The sequence below is a fragment of the Erpetoichthys calabaricus genome, chromosome 3 (genome assembly GCF_900747795.2).
Source record: "Erpetoichthys calabaricus chromosome 3, fErpCal1.3, whole genome shotgun sequence".
Classification (NCBI taxonomy): domain Eukaryota; kingdom Metazoa; phylum Chordata; class Cladistia; order Polypteriformes; family Polypteridae; genus Erpetoichthys; species Erpetoichthys calabaricus.
In genome coordinates this window covers 143,127,578-143,145,108 of record NC_041396.2, presented here as the reverse complement: position 1 = coordinate 143,145,108, position 17,531 = coordinate 143,127,578, and the positions used below count along the sequence as shown (strand labels likewise).

Sequence of the window (17,531 nt, the reverse complement as noted above, 5' to 3'; positions counted from 1 at the left end):
TTAAAAATTCACTCTCAATTGCTAACTTTACATTGTTTGCATAAGCATTTTCGGCAATTTATTTCCTCATTTACTGTAGTGAACACACCATAGCTTCATTACCGATTTTTCCACTTTAGGTTTTTTCTTAGCTTTTCATTGTCTGTCTGTTTTACTTTATTTCTTTATTATTGACATCTCCCCAGAGACAAGTCTGACTAGATCCTGTGGCAGTGCAGACACTCTCAAAGAGCATGTCATTGTAGGGTGAGATGACGTGCCTTGTCTGTCTGTTTTCCAGCTGCAGACCTTTGTAAATGCAGAGAGTTTGCATTGACAGGGTTATCCAGGGCTTTTCCAAAGGTGACAACTTTTGTGCATTTACATGAGAAAGTTGAAGAGCACAAGGAGGCCAGTAGCCCCACCACTGCTCATTTCTCAGACTTAATTAGACCTTATCTATTTGTGGATGACACTGACTGGAACACTGGCCAAACATGTCACAAAGTTCTCTCAAGTTTTCACTCATGCAGTTTCCCCTGATGCATTATTCCTTGTTTGTAACCGTCTGTCAGAACTCTGGCATTCGCCTACTTCCTTTCTGTCTTGGGTTCTTTTATTTGCCTTCATTTTGAGGTGCCCAGTTCAGGTAACAGAGTAAAATAGAGGCTCACAAAGTGCATCTAGTAGTCAGTCACTGCTGTGTAACAAGATATTAACAGACATTTTGGTTGGTCTTATTAAGACATACCTATGGTCAATCTACTGGTCATTTATTGCAGCATGACAAAATCTTAATCAAAGCTCTCTTTGTGTTTTATAGCAATCAGCAACTAAAGGATGCACAGTAGTAATCCCTTAATTCCCCTGTTCTAAAGTCTTATCCCTCTGTATTTATATTTTTTGTCTGTTTTAATGGGCTCTTATTTATTACTTGGTCAGTTTTAAAAGGTGTAATTTGTTCTTGTACTAAAGACTGCATGTCAGCATTTATTTAGGACTTGAGGCTGCTTATAGAAAAAAACAATGTTTTAAAGAGTAAATTAGTAAGAATAAGTGCAGAAGTATGTAATAAGAGAGAACATGTAAAAGTAAAGTGCTGGCAGAATACTACATAATAACTGGTAATTTTAATGGGTCTGTGGTACATGTGTGAAACAGTTCATAACCAAGTTTGAATGCCATACTAAATATGCTTGTATATTTGTTATTCTTGTAGCATGCTTCAGAGCTACTGGCTGTTGTACGCTTGCCTTTCATCCACCCCAGTTACCTTTTAAATGTTGTTGACAACGAGGAGCTGATAAAGTCTTCAGAGGCTTGTCGGGACCTGGTCAATGAAGCGAAGCGCTATCACATGCTGCCTCATGCTCGACAGGAGATGCAGACACCAAGGACACGTCCAAGGCTGTCAGCAGGTAAGAGACCACCTTCCCTTCACCACCCACACTTACGTCTTTAACTCTCTATACAAGTTTTCTTGCAAGATGGGATTTGCAAATTGCCTAATGGCTGAGTCTAACTGAGTTTTAACGCATTGTGTAAAATTTAAGGCAAGTCCAAGGATTACTATGCATCTTAATAGCTAGCAGCTGGGCAATGTGCCTGGCATGGCTCAGTAACAGGAAGAGTAAAGCTCATTCCACCCTTTCTCTTTTACTTTTCTGCAGCCATTTACACATTAATATGTTTAACTTCTATTTGTTGAAAACAAATGTTTAGGTAGAAATAAAAGTCGACTGACTGCACATTCACAGTATGACTCAATGATAGTACATTGTTTCCCTAGGTGTTGTTAGCTTCATTTTGCCAAAGCAACAAGTTCATAATTACATTAGATAAATGATGTATTTGATGCATTTTGTAATGACTGGATTCATGTCTATGACAATAATGTTAAAGCTGTATAGCTCAGCTCACCCTCAAAGAACCTATGCACTGCTTTGATAGAGATGTATTGTAGGTAATGAATTCTTAATGTGAATTCCTTCTACCGATTCCCAAACTATATTGTATTGTTGGCACAGGTGGATAATATGTCAGTTTCTTGTTATATACCAGCCTGTGGAATAAAAAAGATGTCACAATTTAAATATGAATCAAAGTTATTATTATTTGAAATGGCTAAAGGCAGTTTATTCCCACACAGCTTTTGCTTCCTAGGTAAGATGATGTTGACACATGTAGTTTAAGACTTGGTGATCAGACAGTGTCCTCAGCATCATATTTTTTCAAATTTTAAATTGTTTAGGTATAGTGACATTGATCTTGAGAATAAAAACATTTTTAAAAGCTTCTCATCCAAGCATATACAGTAGTATAAGACACAAACCTATCTACTGCTTATAGTGTTATCAAGGTAGTGGTGCCTTTGCTTCAGCAGCACTAAGCACACTCATCTTTTCTGTTGTTGTTTTTTCTTTCTTTCATTACACAATACATTGAATCAATTGTTGCTCAAGCTGCTTTTGATTTCATTTAGAGTGGTTGCTGTTGCTGTGTTGCCCCTCCTATGACTATAGTTTAATTCATGGCCCATATCTATAGGCACCCTGGTTTCCTGCAACTCCCAAATGAAAAGCAGGTTGACTTAAGGATAATTTCTGTATTTTTCAAGTCAAGTCTAAACCTTTTGAACTCTGAAACACAGTTTTGCATGACAAATGCATATATACCATGTTTGTGAAGAAATAACTTTGACTTTAAAAATATTAAAACTTATCCTTTAATTGTCAAGTCTAGATTGGCCCAGTGAGCATAAGTTGTCGGTGTGTGCTTCAATGTGTCCAGTGACAAACTATTGTCCAGTCAAGAGCTGGTTCATGCCTTGTGCCTAGTGCTATTGGTTTAGGCTCCAGCTTCCAATAATGCCTTTATGGAATAAGAGTTTATGGAAAATGAATGGATTGGTGTAATATTACAGAAGAAAAATGTTGAGTATATTAAGATAGATAAATATTTAAGACTCTTAATTATTGCATCCTTTTATTGTAATAACATACTGTAGTTTTAATACTTGACATTTTACTCCATGTCACTGTATGACAGTAAGATAAGTGGTCAGCAAAGATGGACTTGTACATGGCCCCCAACAACCCAAAATACCCCAGTTCCTTTTATTGGTTATGTCACTCCTGGATAATGTTAAAATGTGCTGTCTCTTCACCAGGATCAGGAATATAATAAAGCTGCCGATTCAGCTCTTAACAGGTCTTTTACTTTGTGTAATAATAATTCTTAAATTGATAAATGTGCAAATCAACAATTTACCCATTGGCCAGTAGGGGGCGTCACATACCCCTCATCCTCTGACACAATTACATAGACTACAATACTGGATTCAAAATGACGTTTTTTATTAAACAAAATACCTTCTCACAGGTCCCACAATAAGCAATACTCTTTCTTCTTCTTTTCTTCTATTTTCCTTTCCTACTTCAGACAAGCTTTGTCCGACTCCACTCCTGACTCTGACCCCTGAGTGGACGAAGGCAGCCCCTTTAATGCTGGACCCGGGAATATTTCCTGTGTCAAGGAGGTAACACTCCCAGGTCAGCCAGAAACCCCTGAAATTAGGGACAGCCCTCCCCAGGCCTCCCCTTGATAGCTACCCACGGAGCCCAGCAGTTCTGTATCATGGGACTGCAACTCCCAGCATGCCCTTCAGGCACAAGAGTGCGCATACTGGCCCAGGAATGTTGAGACTAAGGCAGGATTTATACTTCACGTGACGCATGCTGCAGCGGACGCTCATGCTATGCAAGCGTTGTAGTGTTTATACTTGCGCGCGTACTTTGAGTAAATCTGGAGGAATCCACCAGGTGGCAGTGCGAGATATTATCACGGTGAGAACAGGTTCGGCTTCACTGTGTTGTGAATTGCCTGGAACACCCATTAAATTCCGATGACAACTTACCGCAATATCTCTGAAAAGGATGTTTAATGATTAAATCCATCAGTCCAGGGATTTGTCCATTTCAGCTAGCATTGGGCACGAGGCAGAAACAATCCCTGGACAAGGCATCAGCTCATCGCAAGGTGAATACAAGCACTCACATACACTAGCATAATTTTAGTGTAACCAAATCTGCATATGTTTGGAAGGAAACAGGAGCACAATGAGGAAACCCAGCAGTAAAACGTGTAAACTCCAGGCAGGGAACATCAGCGACGTGTCTTCCTGCAAGACAGCAGCGCTAACGCTCCGACACCGTGTCACCCCCATGTGTATAATTATTCACAGTATTCATTATTTAAACAAAATTAATGATTTATCTGTAACATGTAACATACATACTATGAAATGCATTTCATCATGAAAGTGATATCAAGTATAGATCTAAGGATTCTAAATGTGCAGAGAGTTAGAATATCATACATTTAATGTGCTCGATGTGGCGATCTATAGCTGGCGATCTGCCGCTGTCAGGACCGGATGGAAGCCCTAGAAAAAAAGACACCACAGAAGACAGTATGTGAGACTTTTAAAATGTATCGTGTCATTACGATTGGGAATATGTGACGCTTGAATATAAAAGCACCACAAATACATCTGTATGTCGGCATTTTGCTTCACCACATTGAACCATTCATCAAACATCGAAGTGCGCACACCGATCTCGTAGGATCCGCAAAGCTTTCTGTCACATGTAGATAGTAAACGAGACTCTTACATCACATTCCAACTTTTAGCACACTGCGCCCCCCAACTTTTTGCTGGTACTGCAACTCGCGCACATGCCGCATTAATTCCTAAGGACCTGCTCAGAGGACGCATCAAATGAACGCTGAGAACGCGTGGCAGCCATGATGCGGGCACATACGCGTTCTGAGTAGGGAATCCATTCCCAGACTTCCGATTACCGGGAGCCCAGGATTCCCGGACATTTTTCATTCCCGCTGTAATTCCCGGGAAAATGGGAACGGCCAAGCTCGCATATATAGCGTGTAAAAATCGATCAAGAAAGAACAGAGTTATAGTTGAAAATAATTAAGGTGGCGCCATTGCTGTAGCTTGCACTTCATCAGACAACAGCTTGAACAGCAACTTGAAATTGCAATGCATCAGTTTGTTGCATCCGCATTATCTGTGCCAAGAAACTAGCCATCACAGAATGATGACAAGAAACTGGATGCATCAGTAAAAGCTGAAATGGCGGTGTTTCAGAGCAACGGTAAGTGCGGGCGTTGTTTAGAACAAGTGTATCAGTATCTGATGATTGTACCGCCTACTTCAGTGGAGGCAGAGCGTGCTTTTTCAGCGGCTGGCTCACTTCTGCATAAAGGTGCGTTCTTGCCTGGATGACTGCACGCTGGACACATTAATAATAATAATAATAATTTATTACATTTATATAGCGCTTTTCTCAGTACTCAAAGCACTATCCACACAGGGAGGAACCGGGAAGCGAACCCACAATCTTCCTCAGTCTCTTTACTGCAAAGCAGCAGCACTACCACTGCGCCACCTGTGAGGACGTTGTGCTTTCAACGCTCTTATTACCACAACTAAAGATACATGTACTTCTATGACAGCATGAACTGCTTTTAGATAAGGTTAGTCTTTTATTTGTGTCAATATATTGCAGTAGTTTTATTAAAAATAAGTGTCGGTCGTTCTAAAACCGTTCACATGTGAGATGCCTGTGCACTGTGTCATGCCCAGGAGCCCGGGATTCCCGAATTCCCGGGAATGGTTAAACCCATCCGGGAATGGATTCCCTATTTCTGAGCATGAAGTATAAATGAGCCCTAAGTGTGTCAGGGGAGCCTGTACTCTTTGGAGGCCATCAGCACTGTCCATCCACTACACTGGCCTCCCTGCCATGGGTTTATCCCGGCTGGGATGTCAGTCCACCCCTTTCGTCCATCACAACCCAAATATCAGTCAAAGGTAGTTGCTTTCTAAAGGAATGTTTGACCACATTGGACCCTTATTAGAGCAGTTGTAGTATTGATGTAAAAAAGTAGAAGTCAGCTTAAAAGTGATTTATTGAAAGGCAAAGTGTAGGTTCCTATGATTTTCAGTTTCTCAGTTGCATGGTATTCTTTCATGCTATATACTGTAAATCTTTCCCAAATCTTTTGTTCATTTTTGCAGATGTCTAAATCATAACATGCTGAATGTTGGTGAATAAACGTGGCATGCCTGTAGTTTACATTTTTCGAACTGGTAATTTTTTTGACTAATTGGCCTTTTGTTTAAGTACACATATCTTCATAACATAGCTAGTTCTTAACAAGACTATTTACAAATATTAACTTGCACGTAGTGGAAAAGGTTTGTTTCATGTTTTACTTTTGAATACTCATACTGTGATTCATTATGCAGATGTGTAAAATTATATGTGGGTACATGTTAATTTATCACAAATAGTCAAGATGTTTTTCTGCATTACCCGCATTTCTTCACCCTCTCAAAATATTGTGAAAATTGCATAAATAAATAACACCTGACAAGTGATAAACAATATACGACAATGGGTAATGCTGGTACTTGATGCCAATAGAAGTTTGTGAGATGCATGCTGTGTGCTGTCTTATTTTCTGGGACTTGTAAGCAAGCACACTTTGTCTGGCAGACTACAGAAAGTGTTAGAAGTGCCCTGGAAGTAAAGTAATGAAAAATGACTAAGATATGGGGTAATATTTAAATATAGACATTCCAATGAGACAGAAAATGCTTAAGGATTTATAGGCAGAAAAAAATGTTTAACGGCTTCATAGTCTTAGGATAAAGGCCTTTTCTACTGTTGAGACACGCTATGCTGGGATGATTTGTTCAATTATAGACTTTCTGGTTTTATACGACTCTTGGCCACTCTTGTCTTTTTCACTGTTAATAGAAACAACAAACCAACAAGGTTCTTCCTTTTATCACACAAATACAGTATGTACTGGTTGAGTGACCAACGTCAGACTCTTCTTTGAACAGCATTCGTTTGTCCATTAATATTAGATAGACAGTCCTTTAAAAGTACGAGGGTTGTCTGGGTTCTGCGCGGAATTTTATCGTTTGTCGAGTGTCAGCCTGTCGAAACCTGTTCTGCTGTGTAGAGGGATTATTCAAGTGGTTGCGTGTTTTTGTTCAGATGTTTTGCTCCCTCTCTTCCTTCAGAATGAACACGAGAAGCAAATGAACTGAGAGTGCTAAGCCGGCACTAGCGGCGAAGCTCCCGACTCCGTGCGTGCGTGACTTTTGAGTGATGATTTTTTACGACTTTTCTGATGGTTTAATCCGCTCGGTGGAACGCACCATGTTTGCCATCTTTTTCAACATCGATGGCATTGTCGTGTCAATTCCGCTGATGGAGGGGACAACTGTCACCTCTGAGTGGTACACCACTCAGTGCTTGCCTGACGTTTTTTCTGCGATGGCTAGAGGCCGGTCCAAGAACTTGCAAAGGCACTTTTTGCATCATGACAATGCGCCAGCCCACACGGCTAATGCGACGAAGCATTTCATTGAAGACAGTGATGTCAACGTTTTGAACCCGCCACCCTACTCGCCTGATCTTGCACCATGTGACTTTTGGCTCTTCCCGAAGGTGACAGAACCCCTGCGAGGCCACAACTTTGAAACTCGAGAGGAACTGATTGCAGCTGTCAAAAAACAGCTGGACAACCTCCTAAAGACAGCCTTTCGCGAGTGTTTTGCGGCGTGGGTCAGAAGAGCCCAAAAGTGCATTGATGTTGGCGATGAATACTTGGAAAAAGTTTAAAAAGGATCGAAGTACATGAGAAAAAAAAAAAAAAAAAAAATCCTTGGCTACTTATTTCGAGTGATTCAGCGCGGAACCCATACAACCCTCGTATAGTCGTGGCCAAAGGTTTTGAGAATGACACAAGAATTGGTTTTCACAAAGTTTCCTACTTCAGTGTTTTTACATATTTTTGTCTGATGTTTCTATGGTATACTGAAGTATAATTACAAGCATTTCATAAATTTCAGAGGCTTTTACTGACAGTTACATTAAGTGTATGCAAAGAGTCAATATTTGCAGTGTTGGCCCTTCTTTTTCAAGACCTCTGCAATTCACCCTGGCATGCTGCCAATTGACTTCTGGGCCAAATCCTGACTGATGGCAGCCCATCCATCCATCCATCCATCCTCTTCCACTTATCCGAGGTCGGGTCGCAGAGATGCCCAGACTTCCCTCTCCCCGGCCACTTCTTCTAGCTCTTCCGGGAGAATCCCAAGGCGTTCCCAGGCCAGTCGAGAGACATAGTCCCTCCAACGTGTCCTGGGTCTTCCCCGGGGCCTCCTCCCGGTTAGACGTGCCCGGTACACCTCACCAGGGAGGCGTCCTGATCAGATGCCCGAGCCACCTCATCTGACTCCTCTCGATGCGGAGGAGCAGCGGCTCTACTCTGAGCCCCTCCCGGATGACTGAGCTTCTCACTCTATCTTTAAGGGAAAGCCCAGACACCCTGCGGAGGAAACTCATTTCAGCCGCATGTATTCGCGATCTCGTTCTTTCGGTCACTACCCATAGCTCATGACCATTGGTGAGGGTAGGAACATAGATCGACTGGTAAATTGAGAGCTTCGCCTTGCGGCTCAGCTCCTTTTTCACCACGACAGACCGATGCAGAGCCCGCATCACTGCGGATGCCGCACCGATCCGCCTGTCAATCTCACGCTCCATTCTTCCCTCACTCGTGAACAAGACCCCGAGATACTTGAACTCCTCCACTTGGGGCAGGATCTCGCTACCAACCCTGAGAGGGCACTCCACCCTTTTCCGGCTGAGGACCATGGTCTCGGATTTGGAGGTGCTGATTCTCATCCCAGCCGCTTCACACTCGGCTGCGAACCGATCCAGAGAGAGCTGAAGATCATGGCCTGATGAAGCAAACAGGACAACATCATCTGCAAAAAGCAGTGACCCAATCCTGAGCCCACCAAACCGGACCCCCTCAACACCCTGGCTGCGCCTAGAAATTCTGTCCATAAAAGTTATGAACAGAATCGGTGACAAAGGGCAGCCCTGGCGGAGTCCAACTCTCACTGGAAACGGGTCGGACTTACTGCCGGCAATGCGGACCAAGCTCTGGCACCGATCGTACAGGGACCGAACAGCCCTTATCAGGGGGTCCGGTACCCCATACTCTCAGAGTACCCCCACAGGATTCCCCGAGGGACACGGTCGAATGCCTTTTCCAAGTCCACAAAACACATGTAGACTGGTTGGGCAAACTCCCATGCACCCTCCAGGACCCTGCTAAGGGTGTAGAGCTGGTCCACTGTTCCGCGACCAGGACGAAAACCACACTGTTCCTCCTGAATCCAAAGCTCGATTATCCGACGGACCCTCCTCTCCAGGACCCCTGAATAGACTTTTCCAGGGAGGCTGAGGAGTGTGATCCCTCTGTAGTTGGAACACACCCTCTGGTCCCCTTTCTTAAAGAGGGGGACCACCACCCCGGTCTGCCAATCCAGAGGTACTGTCCCTGATGTCCATGCGATGTTGCAGAGGCGTGTCAACCAAGACAGTCCTACAACATCCAGAGCCTTGAGGAACTCCGGGCGTATCTCATCCACCCCCGGGGTCCTGCCACCAAGGAGTTTTTTGACCACCTCGGTGACCTCAGTCCCAGAGATGGGGGAGCCCACCTCTGAGTCCCCAGGCTCTGCTTCCTCATTGGAAGGCATGTTAATGGGATTGATAAACAATGTTGGGGTGCCTGGGGAGTTCAAATCCTATAAGGCAGGATAGGCAACTTTTGAAGAAGTCAGCACAATTTCTTGACAGTCAAAATGAAATGGTTGCCAGTACTCCAGCATGACCACCAATGGTTTTGCACTGATACTTATTGTACAGATGCATTGAGCTAATCAATTTCCAATAGTCACCAGCAAAAAAATCACTTTGGGCCTCTGCCACTTTCCATTTCACGACCTTAAATGGAGAGACTGCTTGTGACCCATCGAACTCAGAGTTGGAAAGCACCAGTGTATCCAGAAAAGTTAAAGAAAAGTCCACCTCGTTATGTGAGCAAGCCGTCAACTGACTTCTAAACTTGAAAATTCAAGAGTGTCATATCACACAGCAGTCTCTCTCTGCGTCATACTTATACTTAATCCCACTTATTAGTGGCAGGCAATCACAGTGCAGACTGCTCAGGCCAGTAACTCATTGTAAGGTAGACAAATCTCCATTTATGCAAAAACTTGCTGTGCATTAAATAGATAGAGATGCTACGTGTATCAGAATTTAAATAAGGTCTTCTGCATTACAATGCATCTGACACTATATGAACATGTATTAGTGGCAGATGGTTGCTTTATTTGCCTGGAAAACACCTCTGTATTACCTGATTCAAGTGAAATTTTGTTGATCCTTACCACGCACAAAGGACAGAGGACTAGTGGGTATCACCCACCAACAGCATCACAGTATGACCAGGACTGATACCTGATACTAGAAAGGCTATTGAGACTCCACAAACAACTCTATAATGATCAATTGCAAATTTTAAGCAGCTCCTTCTGGTTAAAAATACATAGTTATTGGATAGCTCAATAATTTGTGACAAATTGTATTTTATAGACCTGTTGTCTTTGGTCTAAAAGGTTTATGAAGAATCTATTGGTGGATTAGCCTCTGTGGCATTAAGTAAGTACAAGGTGAATTGTCTATGGTTTATGAATAAATTAGTAGGCAGCAAAAATAAAACATGCTTTTAAGAGAACAACCTCCTAAGGTTGAAAGTGTCACACAATCTTGTTGTTTTTTTTTTTTGTTTGTTTTGTTTTTTTGTTTTTTTCTTCAAACTAATACCTACGTACTTCACATTTGGCCTCCATAGCAAAGTAGAGTTTTTTTTTTATTTTTATTTAATTAGTGAGTCTATTAATTAGTACTTGCCTTCTGAGTAGTGATGGAAAACATGCCAGTTCTTCACAGCTGTATAGGCACCATCGTCAGCCTTGGAGGCAAAAGAAAGTATTTAAATTCAAATTTCTGGTCTTAACTGAAACTAACAATAAAGACAGTAACTGAATTTGTGTTGTGCATGGCATAGTGATGAATGATCTCATTTGAAACTTCTTAAAGCAAGAAACATTTCACAGTACATCCCATAATAATCAGTAGAAATAAATGCTATAGAAAAATCTTCTAGATATGCTTAATTTTAGGACTTATTTTAAACCATTACAAAATAGTATTCCCCTGTGTATAAAAGTGCCTGCATTTCAGTCTATTGACCCGTTTATGTATTAAGAAACAGAGAATTTGCAAAGGTATAGAACACAGTTAAACTTATCACTCCCGATATTTATGGAGTACAAACCTTGTAAATGAATGTAAATGACAGCTCTTCAATCTACATTTTAGAATGGCATTCCTAAATATCAGGTTACTTTTGACATAACAATTGGTCTTAAAGAAATCTCTGAAGCCCTTCACTAGAACAAAAGAGTCCTTGCACAAAGCATCACCAATATGTTCCCTGATAGAAAGTTAGTGAAGCTATGTTTAAGATCGTAGGCTTAAAATATAACATTGTGTCATTTATTTTATGTGAGATCCGTTAATGCTTTTTTTAACAGTTCTCGTTGTCTTGCACACTGAGCACATGCATATTACATGATTTGTCCACACACTCACATTTGCTTTAGGAGGCTTACAATTACACTGCTAATTTGAAATCCAGCAGCTCGACATTTAGATATGATTTCATCAATGATACCAATCAAATATTGCGTGTGTTATTACTCTAACAGAAAAGCTTATTGAAAAAAAAACTTTAAGACTCAGACTCTGCAGCTGTAGAGCAGAGCATTCAACTGATAAAAAGGCACTGTGGCCAAAAAAGTATGTAATTGTTACCCTTCAGGTGTCTGTGTGTATGTGTGAGTGTGTCCTGCGATGAGCTGGCTCTCCATCCAGGGTTGGCTCCTGCCCTTCACTCGGTGCTGCAAGTTTAGGCTTTGCACCTGAATAGTCCGGACTGGATTAAACAAGTCACATAATACATTGATTATTGGTATAATTAAGAGGTTCATAAAGAATGGTGACAGTGATATTTGGTAAATTTTAGTTAATGTTCATATTTCAGCCTCTGCATGTTTGATTTTATGCTTTGTCCATTTTTTTGGGTGTTATTCTCACATAATGTGAAAAGCACCTATTGTCATTGCTATGTCTTTCTGTTTATTTGCATGAAAAAAGTCACTAACTAGTAGGCAAATTTTTTTGAAATTTGGAACATTTGTTATTCAAGGAAATTTGGTAGGATGTTTGTTGACATATTTTGAGTAGAGCACAAAATTCCAATTGGAAAGCACTAGGAAATTTTCAGATCTATTTAAAGCTGAGAAACATTCTGTGCAATCTCGATTGTGTCTTAACTTGCTGTTTTAAATTTCCGTTAAGTTACTTCAGCTCTGCGGATGTTGTACCTGTCAGTCTACATTCCTACCTAAGAGATGTGAGTAATAGCCAAAAGTACCGGAACACTGATATGAGCTGCAGAATTGAGTTTCCTTCGTAGGGTGATTGTGCTCAGCCTTAAAGATAGCATGAGGAGTGCTGACATTCAGGAGGAGCTCCCAGTAGAGCTGTTGCTCGTCTGTATCAAAAGGAGCCATTTCAGGTGGTTAAGGCTTCTGATTAGAAGATCTCCTGGATGGCTCGCTGTGGAGGTGTTTCAGGCATGTCGAACTGGGAGGTGACCTCAGGGCAGACCCAGGATATAATGAATCGTATATATCTCTTGGCTGGCCAGAGAACCCTTAGTATTTGTATGACATCCTTCATAATTACACACATATTTTTTTAAAACCACATTGTATGTATGTGAATGCGTGTGTGTGTATATACATATATATATATATATATATATATATATATATATATAATATATGTATGTATGTATGTATATTATGTATGTATGTATGTATGTATGTTAGAACATATGTATGCATGAACATATGTATATGTATATATATATATATATATATATATATATATATATATATATACATACACACACACACATATATATATATATATATATATATATATATATATATATATATATATATATATATATATATATATATATACATATATGAACTATCAACTGTGGGACCTTATATAGACAGGTGTGTGCCTTTCCAAATCATGTCCAATCAACTGAATTTACTACAGGTGGACTCCAATTAAGCTGCAGAAACATCTCAAGGATGATCAGGGGAAACAGGATGTACCTGAGCTCAATTTCGAGCTTCAGAGCAAAGGCTGTGAATACTTATGTACATGTGCTTTCTCAGTTTTTTTATTTTTAATAAATTTGCAAAAACCTCAAGTAAACTTTTTTCACATTGTCATTATGGGGTGTTGTGTGTAGAATTCTGAGGAAAAAAATGAATTTAATCCATTTTGGAATAAGGCTGTAACATAACAAAATGTGGAAAAAGTGATGCGCTGTGAATACTTTCCGGATGCACTATATGTGTGTATATATATATATATATATATATATATATATATATATATATATATATATATATATATATAAAATATATACAGGGAAAGGGCAGGGAAGGGATCCTGGCCTGGATGGCAGAGGATGATTTTTTACCAAACCAGGGGGCTGTAATTGATGGACTGAGTAGACATGGATGCTAGAACCAGTTTGCTTCCCCACACAGCAGGTGGTAGTGAGCGACAGGCTTGAACCCAATTAGGAGACTTGCAGTTTGGCATAGGATTTGGAGTCCAGCAGTGCATTCCTTAGGTGCTGCCAGATAGTGCTGTCCTGGTTTCCACACGACATGGAAGTGTACTGGACGACTTGTGCATGACACCAGAAGCAGTTCCCTTGTTTAGCTCAAAAGAAGTCTGCAGATACACCTTTGAAAGTCAGAATTGGGAGGCAGCAGGCAACACTTAAATGGAGGGTGGAAGGAAGAGATTGTTTGCTTATTGTATTCTGGTATTGATTTTGTCTGGGGATTACTGGAAACATGTTGGTGACACTGTTTTGAACTCAGAGTTGTGTTGAGCGATATATATACCCAGGTGTTTTTGAATAGAACTCATTGTTGCACAATTTTTAAATAAACAAAAATGTGACAACTGACACTTTGGTGAAAGTACATTAAAAAAAATACTCCATCTTTTAAACCGTGAAATACATCCCTGCATGTACCTGAATGTTACGCCATATGTACATTTTCTTACTTGTTTAATGTTCCATAGTCAGAAACCTCCACAAGCTGGCAGCTGCCTTGAATGAAGATGGAACTCCAGTTGTGCTACATTACAAGATAAATAGAGGCAGAGGTGTATTTCCCTCAAAAATATGACAGATGGCCTATTGTGTAACACGCACCCATGCTTTATAGATAAATGCATCATCTGAGGACTGTTGCTGCTCAAAGTTTGCATTATTAACTCTGCTTCGAAACATCCATCAATGACAGTTGCCTAGCCTTGTCAGCTAATTGGTCCCTTTCAGGATTTTTATTGGGTTAATTCAACATGCTAGTAATATTGCTTTTTCTTAAATACTTATGACTTTGAAATGCAATAAAGTTCATTTCACAGCCTCTGTAGACTGGTGTACCACATTAGTTTTACACAGTAAAACCTTTTCTGGGAGGTCTAAATTTTGCTACTTGTAATCTTTTTTTGTTATGGCATAATAAATATGTTTTTATTTAGTATGTCCAAAATATTTTTAGGATATAGAATTTTGTTACATACTTTTTTTCTTATTCATATTTTAACTTCTCATTTTGTCATTACAAATGAGAGCACAACGCAATGCACTGAGCACTTCTACTTCCATCCATCCATTTTTAAAACCATTTAAAGCAATTTTAAATATGATGAAGGCAAATAATATAGGTACTTGAAACAACTACTTTTATAAACAGTTTTGTGCTTATTGGTGTAGTGGATCACTGTGATATTTTCAAAATTAAAAAAGCTGTCAGCATCAAGATAAAATTGAAGCACACAGTATGATTGCCTATCGAGGGTTGCATAAGTAACTAAATTCAGCCTTGTCCACTTAACTTAGGTTATCATGTGGCTGAGGCCTCCACTGTCCCTAAATTGGTTTAAGCCAATTGTACAGTTTATTATTTGTGTTAACAATATACACATTTTATTTATTGTTGGTGTTTATTGATATTACTTAAATAACAAACATGAATGCAAATTCCAATTTACTTGTTTAAAGTATCCAATAAAAAATTAAATGCTGGTTATAAGATTTATTTTGCATTACACATTTGAATCAGGAATAGCTTTATAAACTTTTAAAAAGAAAGTTGCTGAGTGCAACATAATGTGTAGTACCTTACAAGTGAGGTGGTTTGTTTGCAATGAAAGCTTTCCATTTTAGCATTTGAATATGTGCAGCTTTGTTGCTGCTACATGCCACAGACCCCTTTAATTTATTTTATTTAGTTTACTTCTTAAAAGAGGACTAATAATTGCAGAGATGTGGTTATGCAGTACTCTATAAACTATACCAGCAGTAATATTTCTTACTGAGTATCTCAAATGGTAGAAAATACCCATCCAGAGCTGTTCTTCTGAAGACCGGTTCACTCGATGCTTCCTTTTGCACTTGCAGCAACCATTCCCAACAATACATTAGAGTGTGGAAGTAAAGTTTGAACTATGCAGTATCATCAAACCGATATGAAGGCACATCAAAGTAGGAGATGCATGTATTCATTATAGCAATAGTTACGTGCTGTGCTCACCATAGATAGCTTCCATTAGATACTTGAACTAGTGCCCAGTGGATTATTAACCCTCCATGTTCAGTGGGAGATGCTGGGGGTTAGAACTGTTGTATTGTGCAGAGAGATGATGTCATCACACACTTTCTAAATGGCTTTCATATAAGCACTTTGTGCCTTTGTTTCCCTGAACACTCTCAGTCAATAATGTCTTAGTAATGAATTGGTAGTGTTATTTTATGTAAGGCACACATTTAAAAGACATAATAAAAATGGAACATTTAGCATTTATTTTCACATATAACAAACTTTCTTTGTAGAAAGAATCAAATTATGCAATCAGATATTGCACTGTTAGATAGAGAATCTATCAATTTGTTCCTACGTTTGCATGATAAGACTGCACATTTCTCATTTCAGTTTTGACACAAATGGACTCCCACTTCAGTGAGTTGTTATCAGGAATGTTCACCAGGGCCCTGTATGCAGTACCTGATGCAATGCTTTTCAGACAGTCTACTAATAAATGTTCTGTATCGCTTGTCAAAGAAGAAATTTAATCAGAAAAATGTTTGCCAGTGCAGAAAGCTGCTGTAATTGTTACATTTATGCCATTATTACTATAAACCGGCTGCATCTTTTATAATAAAAGTGCTGCAAAAATAGTAATATACATTTCTTTCCTTTAAGTCTGGTACGGTATTTGAACTTTTGAGAAGAAACCTTATTTTTATTATTGCACGCAAGTATTCAAAGCAGATAATTGGAACCGAGAAAAAATACCAGTTTCTTGCAATTGTGTTCTGTGGAGACTTGGTGCTTTTGCTTCTATCACAAGTTGTATGTCTTTACTAAATTTCAAGTTTGCTCGTTTTAATGAGTTCTCATAGTATGACTAAACTAAACTTTATTTCATCCATCCATCCATTATCCAACCCACTATATCCTAACTACAGGGTCACGAGGGTCTGCTGGAGCCAATCCCAGCCAACACAGGGCACAAGGCAGGAAACACACCCCAGGCAGGGCGCCAGCCCACAACAGACTAAACTTTAATTGTTAGATAAAAATAATATACATGTTGTCTGTAGGCAAGTTTTGTATTGTATTTTAACTTTTTATGTATGATTTATCAAAAGTGCCTTAGCCTTGGTTCTCGTATTACAAAAAAAAAGTGGCAAAAAGTTTAAAGACTTAATTTCTCAACAGGCAGTGTCACCAGCCAGCTGAAATTATGCTTTAGATTATGTAGGCGGTAAGTGCACAAACTAAAGTAGGGAATATGAGACACATGGAAGAATAAGCAGCCTACAGTTAATTCAGATTAAATAGCAATCTTAAAGTAAAGCCTCGGTGGACAGTCTTTTCAAATAGAAGTGAAGTCTTCATCAAAAATCTATGCACACTGTTGTATTTAAGGTAAGACTATGGAAAACAGAAATGAAAGGCAAGTGAACTTTTCATTGTTGATTTACATTGAAATTGAATGTTATTGCTGTGCACTAAAAAGTTAAGTGACATTTATTGTATTTTTGTGTCCTCTTGACACTTAATTAGTTCTGCTGTCATCAGCTTGGATGCTCCTACTCAAGGCTGATTTCTACATTTTGCATTTATTTTTAATAAAATATTCAAAAAGACGCAACACAAGTCCAAAAACAAATAAGCACTCAAAACAAAGAGCTTACAGATTTTTGTGATGGTATCTACCCATTAAGTGCTTTTCTAAGATGTTTTAGGAGACTCAGGTGTGCAGCTGTTTTGCAAACAAGCAGAATAGAATTCATATACAAGAAACATTTTAGAAACACTTGCTGTTTTATGTTTGAATTACTTAATG

At 39.5% G+C, this 17,531-nt stretch overlaps 1 protein-coding gene across 2 annotated transcripts in view; it reads left to right on the top strand.

Annotated features, from left to right (window-relative positions):
* LOC114648389 (kelch-like protein 29) overlaps positions 1–17,531 on the top strand; it is an 839,883-nt gene that overhangs the window by 703,765 nt on the left and 118,587 nt on the right. For both annotated transcript variants that reach the window (XM_051924932.1, XM_051924931.1), the window contains one exon: positions 1,199–1,397. In XM_051924932.1, coding sequence (XP_051780892.1) covers positions 1,199–1,397 — 199 coding nt within the window. The remainder of the gene's footprint in view (positions 1–1,198; positions 1,398–17,531) is intronic.